The sequence below is a fragment of the Parasteatoda tepidariorum genome, chromosome 7 (genome assembly GCF_982258835.1).
Source record: "Parasteatoda tepidariorum strain Cologne lab strain chromosome 7, Ptep-v5.0, whole genome shotgun sequence".
Classification (NCBI taxonomy): Eukaryota; Metazoa; Arthropoda; class Arachnida; order Araneae; family Theridiidae; genus Parasteatoda; species Parasteatoda tepidariorum.
This window is the reverse complement of record NC_141761.1, coordinates 30,238,425-30,255,689: the sequence shown is the minus strand read 5'-3', so window position 1 is coordinate 30,255,689 and position 17,265 is coordinate 30,238,425. Positions and strand designations below refer to the sequence as shown.

At 29.4% G+C, this 17,265-nt stretch overlaps 1 protein-coding gene across 4 annotated transcripts in view; it reads right to left on the bottom strand.

Moving 5' to 3' along the window:
- LOC107455669 (rho guanine nucleotide exchange factor 17-like) overlaps positions 1-17,265 on the bottom strand; it is a 259,700-nt gene that overhangs the window by 80,508 nt on the left and 161,927 nt on the right. For all 4 annotated transcript variants that reach the window (XM_087167607.1, XM_087167608.1, XM_043057607.3 and 1 more), the window contains exon 4: positions 1,307-1,423. In XM_087167607.1, coding sequence (XP_087023733.1) covers positions 1,307-1,423 — 117 coding nt within the window. The remainder of the gene's footprint in view (positions 1-1,306; positions 1,424-17,265) is intronic.

Sequence of the window (17,265 nt, the reverse complement as noted above, 5' to 3'; positions counted from 1 at the left end):
ATAAATATCAAAAACAATTTTCTAATGCGGTGATTTTTCTCTGAAGTGGATTTTTTCACATAGTTGAACATATTTCAGTTCTTTATAGGTTAATATTTATTAGGATTAATAATTATTCAGATAAATACTGTTAAGAATATCTATATGTAATATGTAATGTCAAAATTAATTTCCTTTCGGTTTTATATGTAGCAATAGATTAAAAAATGTGTTACATTGTCTACTCTAATGCTATGTTATGGAGCTTGGAGAGTAATACAGCTTTTTTTAAGATAAGTAAAAGTAATTCATTAGCTTATACATCCATCAAAATGATTATGAAAGTTAAAGTTTTAATAAAAATTATACTAGGCAAATTTTAAATTGTGCTAAATGTTTTGGCAAATTCATAAAAATTTTTTTTTGGCTCTTCTCGTATGCATAGTAAAAATTATTGGGGTATTTTTTTTAATTTTAAGAAAATGGAACTAAAAAAAAGTATTATGAGAAAACTGATAATGTTCCAGAATCTATAATTTTTTGAATACATAAATGAAATATTGTGTTATTTTCTCACTTGATGTTTCTATTTTTGAGCTATGATAAAAGCAATTGTTTTCAAAATATTTTTTGTTGGCCTAAAAATTGAGTAGGAGGATAAAGAAATAATTAGCTTAAGTTCCCCACTGAAGAAATAAAAAATAATTATACACATAGAGATACCAAATTCAATAATTAAAAACAAATATATTTATTTAGTAAGAAAGCATTTCCTTTGAATTAAGTTTTCCTTTCTACCTACGCCCGCAAGAGAGGTTAAAAAATTAATATAACCTTTTATTGTGCAGGTGAATGAAATAATTATAACTTTTTACCTACTAAAATATCTCGAATTTAATTTTAAAATGAAAACAGCCTTCTCTTAATCCTCTTTCTAGTTCTTAATTTTCTTTCTCTTTAATTAGTTTTTCAAAAAGGCATTTGGTCTTTAACTTCTTCTTTCCTCTACAATTATTAATTATTAAATTAATAAATTAACCCGTGTTTCGTAAGACTTGCTGTAAAATAATGAAACCAGAGATGTTCTTTAGGCTTAACTAATTTTATAATACGTATTTAATTTTTTTTAAAATACTAAGTTATTTGGAAAAATATTTATTAGTATTATTATTTTCAGAAAAGTACTATTATTTTTTTTATCATATTGCATAATCTCTTCGTTAAAATATGTTTAAAAAATAATTTTTGATTTGAAACTTACCTAGAAAGAAGACAGATTTCAAGAAATGAAATATTATGGCGATCGGCAAAAATTTTATTTTCTTACCTCGAGAAACTTTGCAAAAGCTGGTTTAGCTGAAGAAATACTTTTAACGGAATCTCTTGCTGCTTTCCAGTTATTGATAAATTCAATATATGTATCAACAACTTCCGGTCGGGTAAACTGAAAAACAAATAGAAGTAAATAATAAGAATATCATGAATGAAAAATATCAAAATAATAAATTAAAAGTGAAATTATCGAAATTATCAGTCTTTTTTTTTTAATTTTTGATATTACTGTTATGTCCGGCAGCAGTTTACAAAGATATATACTCTATTTTCTGCAGCGCAATTCATTTTAACTAGGAAATTTTGTAGTTACGTATTCTTATGTCTGAAAATGAATTATCTTGTTTTAAATTCCAAATTTCATTAGTTTTGAAGTTGTAAACTAGTTTCTATTGGCTTATATAAATTTTCGGATTTTTCAACGAAATGAAAGAAAGCAAATCGCAGAAAATTAAAATCTTTTTGTAGCCACTTACTCTTAATAGAGAAGATAAAATTATTTTAACCTTTTTTAATACTCAAATTTGTTTCGGAGATATCGAATTACAAAGTTTTGGTGTTTTTTTTAAATAATACCAAAAGGTCAACAGAATTATGCATTTTTTTTGGAAAGAAACATCCCATAATACTCTCATTTTAATAATAACAATAAAAAATTCCAATGAATTATTTTAATTAGGGGCTCGATTTTAATTTTAATGTAATCTAATCTCGAGAGTTCTTCGATTCTTTATCTGTTTCTTCAATCGTATTTTGCTTATATTCTCAGCCTAAAACGTCAGACGATTTTTTCTTACTATCAATATCTTCATTCGTTTCTAAGGAATTATTTTTCACTTTAAATCTTTGCGATCGGAATTTTTAAGCATACTTGTTTTATCCGCCAATTTCTTTTCAGTTAAATTTTGCGCTTTTAGCATATTTACTACCCGTAAAAAATAAAAATAAAAGCAATTTTAACTTTTAAAATTTTTCAATTCGAATTTTCATTTTGGCTTTTCGCTCTGAATCTTTCATTTTTATTCTGAACTGAACAGTTTCTTTTTAAATTCGGGTTGCGCTTATAACATAAACATGCCGGACGAAAAGGTAAATAAATAGGGATGACTATTGCTTATATTAATAAACAAGACAGATTTGATGGTGGGAAAAAATAAAGAGGAGTTGAGAGAAGGTTAATCAAAATACCATCAAATTTCAATTTTAAATTCTACCTATTTTGATGTTTATTACTCTGCCCTTTAATCTGCGATTTGTCAGATTTTGAATTTTCTTCCTCACTTAAATATTAATTTTTAACCTCATCCTATGTATATATTCTCAGCGTGCAACCAGGAGGTCTGGTTTCAAGTTTACCGAATTACTAATGATTTAACAAAACATGTGATTTATTGCATTTGTAAGACATTAAACACAGATTTAAAAAAAAAACAAAAAAAAAAAACGCTTTTTTTTATAAAGCCATATTTAAACTGCATCCAAAGCAAATTTCATTCTTCATGAGACTGGTTTCTGGTTTAAAAGTCTGTCTCGCTCTAAAAAAATCTAAAGAGTCTCGTCTAAAGAATTAATTTCAATTTCACGTTTTTGATATTGATGTTGCTTATTATCTTGTTTTTTTCATTATTTATCTTGATTTTTGTCAGCCTCACTTAATCTTATTCTTAAAGTCCTGACATACCACCACCAAGAGAAAAACATGCTTCCTTGATGTGCAAAAATTTTCTCAGTTTAGAATATTAAGCAAGAAATTTTTACATTTACCATGCCATAGATTGATGGTTACTCTATCAAGTCTCTCTTGTCCATAGAAATTTTGAAATTCAACGAAGTAAAATTTTGGTAATATAAATAAAAATCTCATTTAGCCATAATTGTTCCTTCAATAAATAAAGCGTAATAAATAAAGCGCAATAAATAAATAAAGCGTTCCTTCAATAAATAAAGCGCAACAATAGCAAGGGACATAGCACTAAACTATTAAATTCAATTTTTCCATTATTTCATAACTAAAATATCGTTACAGTGAATAAAAGTTTATTAAACTATTTTTTTAACTTCTAAAACTTTTTAGATCCGTTACTTTCATTATCAATACTACCTTAATGACATATGAAATACCCAAGATGAATTCAAAATAAAATAAGTTTTTTTAACAATCATCTTCATTGCCCTAGGAATTTTAATGACGATTCTATTAATACCATATGCATACTTATACCTGGAAAGTAATTTCCTATAAATCATGTAAAATGTTTACTTAAAAAAATTAATCTTTCAAAAGGTTTTTCTTAAAGAACAGGTAAGATAACTATATAAACAAGTTAATCCTGCAAAATTGCATAAATTTAGTAAATATATACCTTAACCCTCTATTATTATCTGGCCATCCACTTTATGTTTTTTTTTAGTGATATAGATAATTTTCTTTCTTGGTACTAATTTTTGTAAGGATTTTATTTCTTTCTCGAAATTCTGCTCCAAGGATTCAGCCATAGAATATTCTGAAAATAACACTCTTTTCTCCTCTTTTTTTTCTTCAAGACTATTTTAATCCATGTTACAACTCTGATCCTTAATTTCTCGCTTTTTTATTTCATGAGGTAATTAAAAATTTTCTTACTAATACATACCCTGATGTAAAAATGCTCAATCTGTATTCTTCTTTGGAATCTTTTGGCTGTCTGGAACACCACATAGCAAACCGAATATTTTTCCAGATTCCATTTCTCTCGCTTATTGTCTAGTACGTTTCTTCTTAACTAATACTCTTACTTCAGATTTTATATTTTTTAACAGATGCTGCTTTACATCAACCTTTGATGCATTTTTCTTCTTAATATCCCATGTGTTTAACACGTTGAGCGCCGCGTCAGCCATCGGTGGCTGACACAGGACTTTCCATTTAGGCCGCGTCAACCACCGGTGGCTGACACTGAAATTACATTTAGGCCGCGTCAACCACCGGTGGCTGACACTGAAATTACATTTAGGCCGCGTCAACCACCGGTGGCTGACACTGAAATTACATTTAGGCTGCGTCTGCCACCGCTTGCTGACACTCACCTTTCACATAGGCCGCGAAAAACAGCTGGCGGACAGCGTATAACATGATATGGAACTATAAAATTTACACTCTTTTACTGAATTGCAGAAATTTTATTCAAAATTTACTTAATTATTGTGATTCTCGGTTTAATAAATCCAATTTAGTAGATTCTTATCCACCACTATTCTTAAACAATTCGTAGTGTTATATAATTCACCACTTTTTTTATATATGGCATGCTAAACCTTTTAAAAGTAGCAAAACCTGTCTAATATTTGCAATTTTAGTTTGTAGTTAATTACAGTTTGGCCAGACGGGCAAGCCATACAAAATTAGCATGGTGTTCAATGTGTTAACATTAACTTTTCATTTCTACAAACGTATCAGGAATTTTTGATGCACTATGTGGCTTCTTCTTCTTCTTGCTTGAGCTTGTCAGATATGTGGCACCTCTGCACATGTTGCATTTTGTACCATGGCTTAGTACCACCAACATATCTCAAATCTAAAGACTTCGTTTCCAATATTCGTTTGATTTCCACTCATTCTACAATGTTCTTAGGTTCTAAATTCACACCTTCATCTTTTCGTCATTCAGATAGTGCTGATTTGCTAACACTTTTCTTTACTGCCATCCTGCCCACTTCGCTTATTTTATCTCCCTAACCGTGGTTTTCGTCACCATTTTTAATCACTACAGTTAAGCATGCTTTCCTGGCTTCAAGGGTTAAAATTATGATTCAAAATAGTCCTATCAGCAAGTCAAATTTCAATTCATTCAATTCATCAGTTGATCGATCAACATGATCTTTTTTTCGTTACTAGTTTAACATTCTAGAACTAATTTCCGAATCTGAAATTTCTTTATATTTTCGTAATTCCTGTAAACTTTTCGACACTCCTAAGTAATTTGAAATGGGTATATTTTTATAGGTTTTGCGTAGTAAAACAAGATTTCAGCAAAACAGGTGGCGGCTCTTAAGGTTTTTTAGTTTAGGGAGGTAGATAAATGATACTTGAAAACTTCCCTACTTTTCTTTGCACGTTTTCCCCTTTTTTGGGGATTTGAATGGATCAGATTCAAAAGAAAATTAAATATTTTCAAGGAATTACACAGAATGCCTGTTTAGAAGAAATTCATTCCCCCTTTAAATTACGCCATTTTTCACAAAGAAGGGGGAATATAAATAGCATTTATAATATCATAACAATGCTTTCTACGAAGAAAAATTTTGATTATTTATTTTTCTGAATAAAAAAAAATCTTATTTTACCGGACTAAACACAAACTTCCTAATATGTGAGGTTCTAATGAATAGATTCCATTACAGATTCCATTAAGAATAAATTCCATTAAGAATAAATTCCATTAAGAATGAATAGATTCCATTACGAAACTCCATTTTTCCATCGAGATTCGATTGATTTTATTTTTCTCACAAACATATCGTACTGAGTCCTTAAATAAACAGATATACATTATGATTCGTTTTTCTAATAACAATTATTGTGACACCAAATATCAGAAGGGACAAAAAAAAAGAAGAAAATATCACGAATATTGCATTTTGAATACCAAATATACTATTAAATTTCATATTTACACATATTATGCATACTTTCAAGATATGAAATTTATGATATTAATGTAGTACTTCAGTAATATAAGAGACTAGCCGTCATTAGCTACCAGCTTTTCCTTTAAAAAATATCTTGTACAACAATTAAACTTTAATGGTAATCTAGCCAAATGCACAGCACAACTGTAATTGATTATTTTAAGATGAGAACAAGAAAGATCTGTGTAAAGTATGTGGATAAAATTTCAATTTCAATTAGACAATGAAATGGTGGGGTTAAAAAATATGTATAACAAAAAATATAAGTGAAATCAGAACTACTAAGTACACTACTATCTCTATGGACACAATTGTTTATTTCTGAAGTGGGTGATTTAATGGTCACCGGCTCAAATGACCTCACCCTGATAAGTCTAACATATAGCCGACCAAGATTAAAAAACAAGTTTGGTCAAGTTTTTCAAAAATTTGTCCTCGGTTTTCGCTGAGCGTCATAGACACATTGAAGATATATTACATGTAATTATTAGATTATAGATATATTATAGATTGTATAGATTGATTATATTAGATTGTAGATATATTACATGTAATATATTATATGAGGATATATTACATGGCAAAAAATATACGTTTCAGTCATAGTTCCACAGTGAAATTCAACATTCAGCAACGTTTGTGAACTTCAGTAGCCAAGTTTTTATTGCTATAAAAATAAAAAATGTTTCCGAATAAATACTTAACGTATAACTATTTATTTAACACTACTTAAAGTATAACTTGAGACAATCTAACAAAATGAATTATTATAGATGACTATAGTGTTGCTAATTTAGATAGAGAAATACCAGCGTTCTTTGTGCTCTATAAGATAGATAAATATAAATAGATTAATGAAATGATTACGCAATTAATCAGACAAGATTAACGACAAATTATACAAAGAAGATATGTGCCATTGGTAGGAAATGAATTAAAATCGGAAGGTTATTCATCTGTGAGTTGTTATTTTTACCTTCTGTAATATTATTTTTCCTTATTATTAGCCTTTTCTTTGATTTTATTTTTTCAGTAAAAAATAAAATTTTAGGACCAGATGATTTTTGAATTATTTTATTTAATGTCCATCTATCTTCTTATTAACAAAACATTGATACATATGTATGCAAAAATACTTTTAAGAAACCCACGGAGCTTATTTTTATGTTGGTAATAGGGGAGAGGGGGGCACATGTGAACAAATTTTTTTATTTCTTCACTTTTCGAAAAATATCATCAATATTTCATAGTAAAAAAGTCCATATGTTTAAATAGTATTTTCTTTGTCTTGTGGAATTTTTTGAGATTTTTCAAAAATATTTCTTTACTTTATAATAGTTTAGAAAAATGACTTCAATTGTTCACATGTGCCCCTATTGGGGGCACATGTGAACAGGCCTGGGGCACATATGAACAAGATTAAAAACACAAAGCAATCATCATATTTCAAAGAAAAAAAATCTTTAATATAACAGATATAGATACGCATTATACTGAGGGGGTTGTAGCTTACTATGTGAATTTAAATTGTACAACAGTACTGTCAATAAGAAAATAATTTTTCAGCTGTACAATAATTTATCCGTAATTGGGTTTTTCGCAACTTCATGTTCCACGGGTGTTGTAATGGGCCTTTTTCTTTCTTCTCTAATACTCTTTCATGCTTTTTTTTCATTTTTTCTATCTTTTCATTTGTAGCTTTAGGAATTCTATTTTCTCAGGTGTATCAGTTAATATGCGTGATGCGCGATCAACCATTTAATAAAAAAAATTTTTTTTAAGGAAAAATTAATAAATTAATTATGGAAAATTAAATAATGATAATTTTAAATGCATATATATTTTTTAAACTTATAATATCATGAGGATAATAATCTTAATACTATGTAGGGGCACTTGTGAACTGTTCACATCTGCCCCAGATGTTTTGTTCACAAGTGCCCCCATCATCCTTCTTAAACCTAACTTGAAAAATAATGAACTTTTAATTGAGTAAAAAAAAAGAATAATTGTCATGAACTTACCTGAATGTTCATATAATGATCTGCAATAGTTAATTTTAGTTTATTAGTTGATTTATATTATGCTTTCACTTGGAGAAGCGAGCGATTATAATATATGCAACACCAGCTGATACAAAGAAATTGTCAGAATAGACCAACAAAATGTCTCATTGCTCTGAAAGTTTCTCAGAGAGGTAGGACTAGTACTGCCATCAATTGAAAATTTTTCGAGATTTTTTATTTCAAATCATATTGGTAAAACATACCATGTTCACATGTGCCCCCTGTTCACATGTGCCCCCCTCTCCCCTATATTAAAATTGATTGAACGTTCGAAAGTGTTTATTATTAACTTTTTAATCCATTTCAGAATGAAAATCCTTTTCTCGCTTGGGCTGAGAAAAGCTAGAATTAACTGAGTTATAAGTTGGCAAGAAAAGTGAGAAATTCATACAAAATTGCAAAATTTTTAGTACTTTTTAAAATGAAAACCAGCATTAAATATCGAACGACTGAATATTATAAGCATGAAAAAGGAAACAATATCTTATATGCCTTAGTTCCACTTTAAGCGAACAGAGTTATATTTCGGCTATAATTATGGATATCAGTTTACGTAGATTCAGTAATAGTTTAGATAATAAAAATTTAACAAAACTGATTTAAGCCTGTTTACATAATAATTTACAACTATATTTAAATTTTAATGAAGCTTACATTTTGTAAAACTCTTAACCCTTCAAACAAATTTTTGGTTCAGTTATTTTATTATGTTACGCAGGTTCAGCATTTATTGAGTACTATATTTTAGTGTTAAAAATAATTAATTAGCTCAGAAGAGAGAAGCATTTGATCTACGAAAATTTGGGCAGAAATCCCCCTCCCCAATTTTCTTTTATTTATTAATTATTAGAGTTGATGCAAGAATAACGAATATATTGTGCTCCTAAATACTAAAAATTAATAATTTTGTTTTTATAAAATTGAAATGTTAATGAAATGTTTTAAAAATAAAAAGTTTGACAAAATGTATGAGTTGCACATTTTATTTTTAGCGTTTCATTTTAATGCAGTATCAGCATACAAAGCTGGACTAAAATAAGATGGACTAAAGTTCAAATTGTGAGGTAATCCGACCGGGGGGGGGGTATTGGCTGCGAGCAAGGGATAGCCTGGTAGGACGTCCTGGTAGTATATAAAATACTAATGCATATGCATGAGTGTAGATTTGTTTAAAAGTTGATAAAACTTTATTTTTTGCATTGGTAACAAATAACTACAAATCGAACAACCGAAAGAATTTAATGAACTTCAACTAAACAATAAGCATCAACTATATATCTACTAAAGAAAAGGTTGACAATATCTGATTTACGCATAAATTATTACACATTATTATTTATTTTTTTAACAATCCAGTCATTTTGACTGCTTTTGGGCAATATAGGTATATACTAAGTTTCAATCTTTCTAGTGTTACTATATGTTTAAAAAAAGGAAAAAAAAGAAACTTTATGAAATACCTTAATAATATATTTACTGGATTAAAAGCAAACATATGTTTAATAAATGTTGTTCAAAACAATAGTATTAACACACAACACAATTTTAAATAAAACAGAAACCATGCCAAATTGATGCCTCGATTCACTGAATGCATCAACTGTGGTGGAATCCTTCAATAATGAAAATCTCATACTGGATTAATATCAGCACAAACCAGTGATAAAGCAACGTAATAAAGAACTTTTTTCTTCGCTGAGAAATAACCTTGCAGAAGAAATCGATTGCGGAGAGGAACAAATGAATTCAAACATTCCAGAGAAATGGAACCATTTCATCGTCAAGTTAAAACTATGTTTATTAGTATTCATTCAATTTAAAATTGGTTCTAAAATAAAGATAGAAGTAAGTTATCAAGTTTTTTTTTTCATACTAGCAACGTGAAGTGTGGCTAGTGTGAAATAAAATAAAAATTTATAATAATTTTTAAAATAAAAATTTATAGAAAAGATAAGGAAAAATCTTTATTCCAGATATAAACCAGAATACAGGTAAACGTCTATATAATTGTTAAAAAAATATTCCACGAGTTAAAAATTAGGGTTTTTACACAAATTTGTAAAAAAAATTCCACACTAGGTCCCTTCACCTCTGAATAATGCTCAGTAATATTTAGTTTAATGAAATTAAGCAAAGCAAATGAACGGCATAATTTTTTTGAGATAAATAATAAGTGTAACGAATCCGTGTTAAATGGGAGATGCTCTGAATTTTTAAAAAAAAATTGACTAGATTTTCCTTTTATAGGATATACTAGGGGGCTAACCACCCTGTTTGCTGCCACTTACCAACCCCGAGGCTATTAATCTTTGTTTCTTGCAAGAAAGCAGTTTTTTTTTTACAAAAATTAAAATTATTCACTTAACATATGTGTACTAAGAAGAATTCTGTTTGCTTATGCTTGAACCTTCACTTCTCACGTTCAAACATTATTACCTATCAGTATTATAAATATTTCGGTCTATTGGTGAACAGAAGTACTTTTTCAAAGTAATCATTTTTTAAAATAACGTTTATATTGTCATAAAATTACGTAATATTATATTGTTCTAACAGCTTTGATTGGTTCACAGCCGCAAATTAATATTTTCGCTTTCCAAACGGGCTGATATATTAAATACAATTTTTGCTTGCATCACATTGTGCAGGAAGCTAATCATTAAGTTCATTTAACGAATCTCTGTAATGGCAATATATTATTGATATTTGCACAAAAAATAATAATTGAAAAACGGTTAAGGAGCCTGGACACCTTTTTAAAGATCTTTATCCTAAAATGAAGTGTAGAATTACGTTATAATAATAATTAAAAAAAAACCCATAATTCTCTAAGTTTTAAGCTCTTGAATCAAAATACGTAATAATAGCAGTACGGGGAAATACCTTTAAATTAGGTATACAAAAATATTTCTAGAAAAACATTTAAAGAAGTTATAATTTTTAACCAAACAAATATAAATGTAGCAAAACTATTTATATAAATTTTATGCTGACGACAACCAAAACAATATGGAAATGAATGAGGGAATACTGCATCACCCCACGTGATTTTCCGGTCAATAGAAATGCACTGACAACAGTGGAAATCTGTGTTAGACCATTATGTTTTTATGTTATCTAGAGATATTTGCTGAAAGCAATAAACTTAATGGTACACTTTCGTTTACTCAATAAATTAAACAAAAGACGTATGAACGAGTGAGTTTTCAGACATTGGCATGATTTTAATCAAAGATACCTGCTTAATAAGCGAGTTCATTAACCGCTTTACTGATCCCTCTTACAGTGAAAATGATTTTGAAATTAGGAAAAAAATTTTGGAGAACAACCAGTATGAAATGACATATGAGTGAGGAAGCAGCTTCGTCAAATGTTTCAGAGTACGTGTTCCGTCAAAAATGAACTAGCGAGTTTTTAGACATAGGCATGATTTGAATCAAAGATACCTGCTTAATAAGCGAGTTCAATAACTACTTTACTGATCACTCTTACAGTGAAAATGATTTTAAAATTAAGAAAAAAAATATTGGAGAACAACCAGCATGAAATGACATATGAGTGAGGAAGTAACTTCGTCAAATGCTTCAGAGTACGTGTTCCGTCAAAAATGAACTAGCTAGTTTTTAGACATAGGCATGATTTGAATCAAAGATACCTGCTTAATAAGCGAGTTCAATAACCACTTTACTGATCCTTTTTACAGCGAAAATGATTTTAAAATTATGAAAAAAATGTTGGAGGACAACCAGTATGAAATGACATATGAGTGAGGAAGCAGCTTCGTCAAATGTTTCAGAGTACGTGTTCCGTCAAAAATGAACTAGCGAGTTTTTAGACATATTCATGATTTGAATCAAAGATACCTGCTTAATAAGCGAGTTCAATAACTACTTTACTGATCACTCTTACAGTGAAAATGATTTTAAAATTAAGAAAAAAAATATTGGAGAACAACCAGCATGAAATGACATATGAGTGAGGAAGTAACTTCGTCAAATGCTTCAGAGTACGTGTTCCGTCAAAAATGAACTAGCTAGTTTTTAGACATAGGCATGATTTGAATCAAAGATACCTGCTTAATAAGCGAGTTCAATAACCACTTTACTGATCCTTTTTACAGCGAAAATGATTTTAAAATTATGAAAAAAATGTTGGAGGACAACCAGTATGAAATGACATATGAGTGAGGAAGCAGCTTCGTCAAATGTTTCAGAGTACGTGTTCCGTCAAAAATGAACTAGCGAGTTTTTAGACATAGGCATGATTTGAATCAAAGATACCTGCTTAATAAGCGAGTTCAATAACTACTTTACTGATCACTCTTACAGTGAAAATGATTTTAAAATTAAGAAAAAAAATATTGGAGAACAACCAGCATGAAATGACATATGAGTGAGGAAGTAACTTCGTCAAATGCTTCAGAGTACGTGTTCCGTCAAAAATGAACTAGCTAGTTTTTAGACATAGGCATGATTTGAATCAAAGATACCTGCTTAATAAGCGAGTTCAATAACCACTTTACTGATCCTTTTTACAGCGAAAATGATTTTAAAATTATGAAAAAAATGTTGGAGGACAACCAGTATGAAATGACATATGAGTGAGGAAGTAATTTCGTCAAATGCTTCAGAGTACGCGCTCCGTCAAAAATCCCATGACTTTCAAAAGAAATTATTATCAGAAACAACAAAATACAGCTCGCAGTTATCTGTATCTTTAAAAATTAGAATTTTATTTCCAAGAGCTTATTTTAGTTTTAAAGAGTTTGATTATTATAAATACTAAAACACTATAAACTAAAAAACTATATTTAGTTTTATAATAATAAGTATAAAACTAAAAAATTAAACTCAGTGGCCCAACAGCTCATGAAATGGCAACCTGTACTGTGCATATCCCAGTTTTCTTGACTTTGGGCTTTGGTGTGCAAGTGCAAATGTTACGGTTGGCTAGTCAGCTGCATACGGAAACCTCAGTGTTTGGTCCCCTAGCATGCTTTGGTATTCATTTTATCGACCCACAGAAGGAATATAAGGTTGACTCAACTTTTCCCGGACAGAGCATAGAGCCCCGGACCTGTTGCATGGAAGCACGAAGCCCAACCAAGAGTTTTATTACAACTTCCTCTTAAAATAAAAAAAAACGAAAAGCCAATATCAAGTATAAATAAAACATTTCTTTTATTTATCTCAAGAAGTAATATTTTATTTTTGTTACAACTTATTGCATACATGACAATATGATCGAATATCACTTCTGCTCAACGAAATTGAATACTCTGGAATACGATGCTAAAGAAAGATAAGAGCTATTTCTGACTAAGTAGGAAATAAGTAAAAGAGAATAAGCATCTGTCTCTTTTCAAGGAATTGATTCTTAATCTTCGATTTTCTCGGAAATATTGGAATACATGTTTGCATTTCGCAATAAAATCATCGGAATTACTCGGGTATTCAAACAAGAGAAAATAAGTTTACTTGAAATGTATCCGGTAAGGAGATCCTCTTTGATATGAATTGGAGACAGAACTCATGTGAAGAAAATTATACCCACCAGTAAATGCAAGCAGCTATTTTCTCTTTGTATTAAAAAATAGTCCCCGCCATAGCTGCTTTGAGTGCTCAACTTACTGTTACATTTCGTAAAAGCTATAAGCTTAGAAAATGAAATTCCGAAGATGTACAGAGAAACGTACAGGGATTACAATGGAATGAAAAAAAATTAATATTCGATGGTTAATTCAGGAATAAGAAAAATACCATGCGGACTGCACAACATATTGCGGAAATGCTATTACATAGGTGACATTTAAAATGCTGGAAGGATTACTGTTTACGAAATTAACAAGAGATTTTTTTTCAAAATTTTTATTTGTTCAGGGTTTTTACGGTCTTGAAATTTTTTTAAAATGGTAGCAAAAGTGATATATCTTCTAGATGCTTTAAGCTATCTATAAATATTCTATTTCACGAAAATATATATATGGGTACAAAAAATAACTCGAGAATAATTACGGAATTCACAAATAAAAGTTAAATTTAAGCATTTTTCAGTAGTCTTGAAAAATCTTAGCAATCATTCATTTATTTTTATCCAAACCTTGTTGTTCGAAAGTTGCTGTTTTTAAAGCTCCTTATTTTGCGATATTTTCTCACTTTTTTTGGTTTAAACAATGGTTGTTTTCCAATGTTGTAGAAATATTTATGTCTTGCCCTTTTACAAACTCGTGCTTGGCTTTATGTTCGAAAAAAAATGACAGAAGAAAAGAAAAAAGGGAAAGATTAGATGTTGTCAGATATAAATCTTAGCATTTATATCAAAATTTTTATAGTTGTTAAAAAACCTGAGAGAGATAAAAAAAAATGTTTCCAATTCATTATATGAGGTTATCCTTGTGTATTTTTTATAAGTAGAATTCATTATTTTTTATTGAGCATTATTTCTTATCTCGTTCATTATTTTTTTTATTGAGCCACAGATTTTGTATTTATTTTGTTTAAATGTTTTTTTTAAAAGTACAGTTGATTATTTTTTAAATTCAAGTAATCATTGATTCAGTAGTTGTTGTTGTCATATGTCATTAAGGCAAAGGGGATACGCCTTTTCTTTTTTTCCAGTGGCGCCCACCTATGGACAAGAATTTGACTTTTTCAAAATACCAATTAATTAAATCAACCATGAAATGATTTTTTTGAAATATAATTTATCCTATGTATCCTGCGGGTAAAAATATTAATAAATTGAAATGTTCAGCTAAAAGTAAATCTCGTATAAAATGCTTAATCATTACAATGTTATTCATTAAAAAAAGCAAAAAGCGTACATGATGTTTACCAGTTTAGTAAAAGAGTAATTTAATAACCTAACCTAGTTATTTTTTTTTTATCCATAAAACCTTGCTGTTTTATTGATGTCTCTTTTATTAACGTGTACATTACACCTTTAATGCATGGCCGTAAATTTTTCATGATTATTCTTGCTCTAGCATACTTTCTGTTGATTATATTCATAAGCACAGCTTGTATGCTTTGCAAAAACCATTATTTTTGCGAGGAAGATAGTTTAAACTAATGATGGCCAACATTTCTTTTAATTACTCTTTATGCCTAAGAACAATATTTTTTTATGTATTGAACAGTGATAATAATTTACCCATTTCTCTAATTTCCTTTTTGGCCTTGAAGTCATGGGCTTATGAAAATAAACTGTTAAGTTTTCGTTTAAATACTTTGCACATTTTCTATCACCTAATTTTGTATAAAAGTATGTATAAATAATCGATAAAATATTTTACAGAAATGAATGTATGATGAAAATTATGTGCAGTGTGCAAAAAAGTGAACATACTAAGTAACCTTTGCTCTAAAGATCTGACTTCGCTAAGATTACGTTCTATCTCATTAATAAGTCATATATTTAAAATTTGATTTCTTGACAATTATTCAGCCGATTTCGTTTAAATTTTGTATTTCATCATTTAAAATAACAAAATGATTTAGAAATGTTAAAATTGTTTTTTAGTTATAAGTAAATAAAAAAAGAAAATTCATAAATAGCTATTAAAAGTTATATTTTTGCATGGAGTTAGTATTGGATAAACGAAAATTACTGTTTTGTGCAAAAATGCTTTTGTTCGCTTCATTAGTTTTCGAGATTATGGGCGAAATATGCAAAATGTAAAATTAACATTAAGGAGGCCGAACTTCCGAACACTCACCTGCCTTAACTATTGGGACCATGTGTTCTAGATTGCGGCCAATGAGCCGTGGTGACTCAGGGGAAAAAGCGCTTGCCTCCCAATGAGGTGATCCGGGTTCGATTCCCAGAGATGGGTGGTCGATGCGAATTTAGCATCCGGCTTGCACTGACCACAGTGCTAATATAAAATATTCTCAGTGATAAACGGCAAATGGGTTAGAGTCTCCTTGCCGTGAGTCTAACCGGTTTTCGTGGTTTTCCTCTCCATGTAACGCAAATGCTGATTAGTTCCATCAAAAGTCTTCTACGAAGGCAGGTTTCTCCCAATACTTGATCCAAGAGCTTCCTTGTGTTCTGGATTGGGTTCAAAATTACAAGGCTACGGAATTGATCATCATTTGTAATCGTAAACTCAAAATTAGGTCTACTGTTCAACGATGGTAAGAAAACGTTCACCGTTAACTTACCATTAAAAACGTTAACTTTTTATGAGGTGAAAAACTGTAAAAAAACAGCAGTACCATAGTGGTTTCGAGGAATTATTTCCCTAAAATTGTTTAAAAAAGTCTCAAGAAGCACCCTCTTATAACAGAATTATATAGCAACAATTATTTTGGTAAAATCGCAGGAAAGAGAAAAGGTCAGGAAACTCGCTAATTTCGAGATTTCTTTGAGGGATAGAATGAATATTTGAGCTGTTAAACGTCTTATAACAAGCTATAGAGATTGAAGATTTAAATACTTGAACAATTTTAATTATTAAGGAGGCTTAGAGTTCGGTTTCGCTTTAAACTGTAAAAAAAAAGTCATTAAAAGTAATTGTTTTTTTTTTCTTGAAAAATTTTTAAGTGATTTTTTAAGACATTAAATTTTTTACCTTCTTTTCCACCCCTAAAACCCTCAAATCATTATAAAAAGTTTTTATTAATGATTTTTAATGCAAAGAAATACGATCATTATTAATGATTATTTTAACAATTTACGGTAGAAGCCTTTTCCCCCTGAGATTTACATTCTTGCTGCAACTATTCGTTGTTTTAGAATTTTTCCTCTTACTATAGCCCTCATAAGGAATCTAACTGTAAAAATAATGTTTCTTTCTTTCTTTTAAGAGTAATTCATTGCAATAAAATTATCGAAAAGTGATAAACATAGGGAATGGGGTACCCAGAAAATGAAAAAAACGAGGGTCATATTAGTGTTTAAGAGGTCATTTTACAAGAGAGTTTTTTTTTTCATGCAGCGCAGTATAATAGCATTCAAAGAATAATCGATACTTTTTAACTAGTTGGATATGTTTTTGGTTATGAAAGGTAATTTTGATCTAAAATAAATGCTGCTCAAAATAATAATGGGGATAGAAAACAACACTAAGACTTTTGTTGTTTTTTAGCCCTTGAAATATAAAGTAAAAAATGAGTAAGAACTCTTTTGGTTGATTGAATTCCAGAAGCCTTTTTATCCATACATAACCGTTAGCTGTTAAATTCTTAATGCAACTTCGGAAGAAACTAAGAAAAAT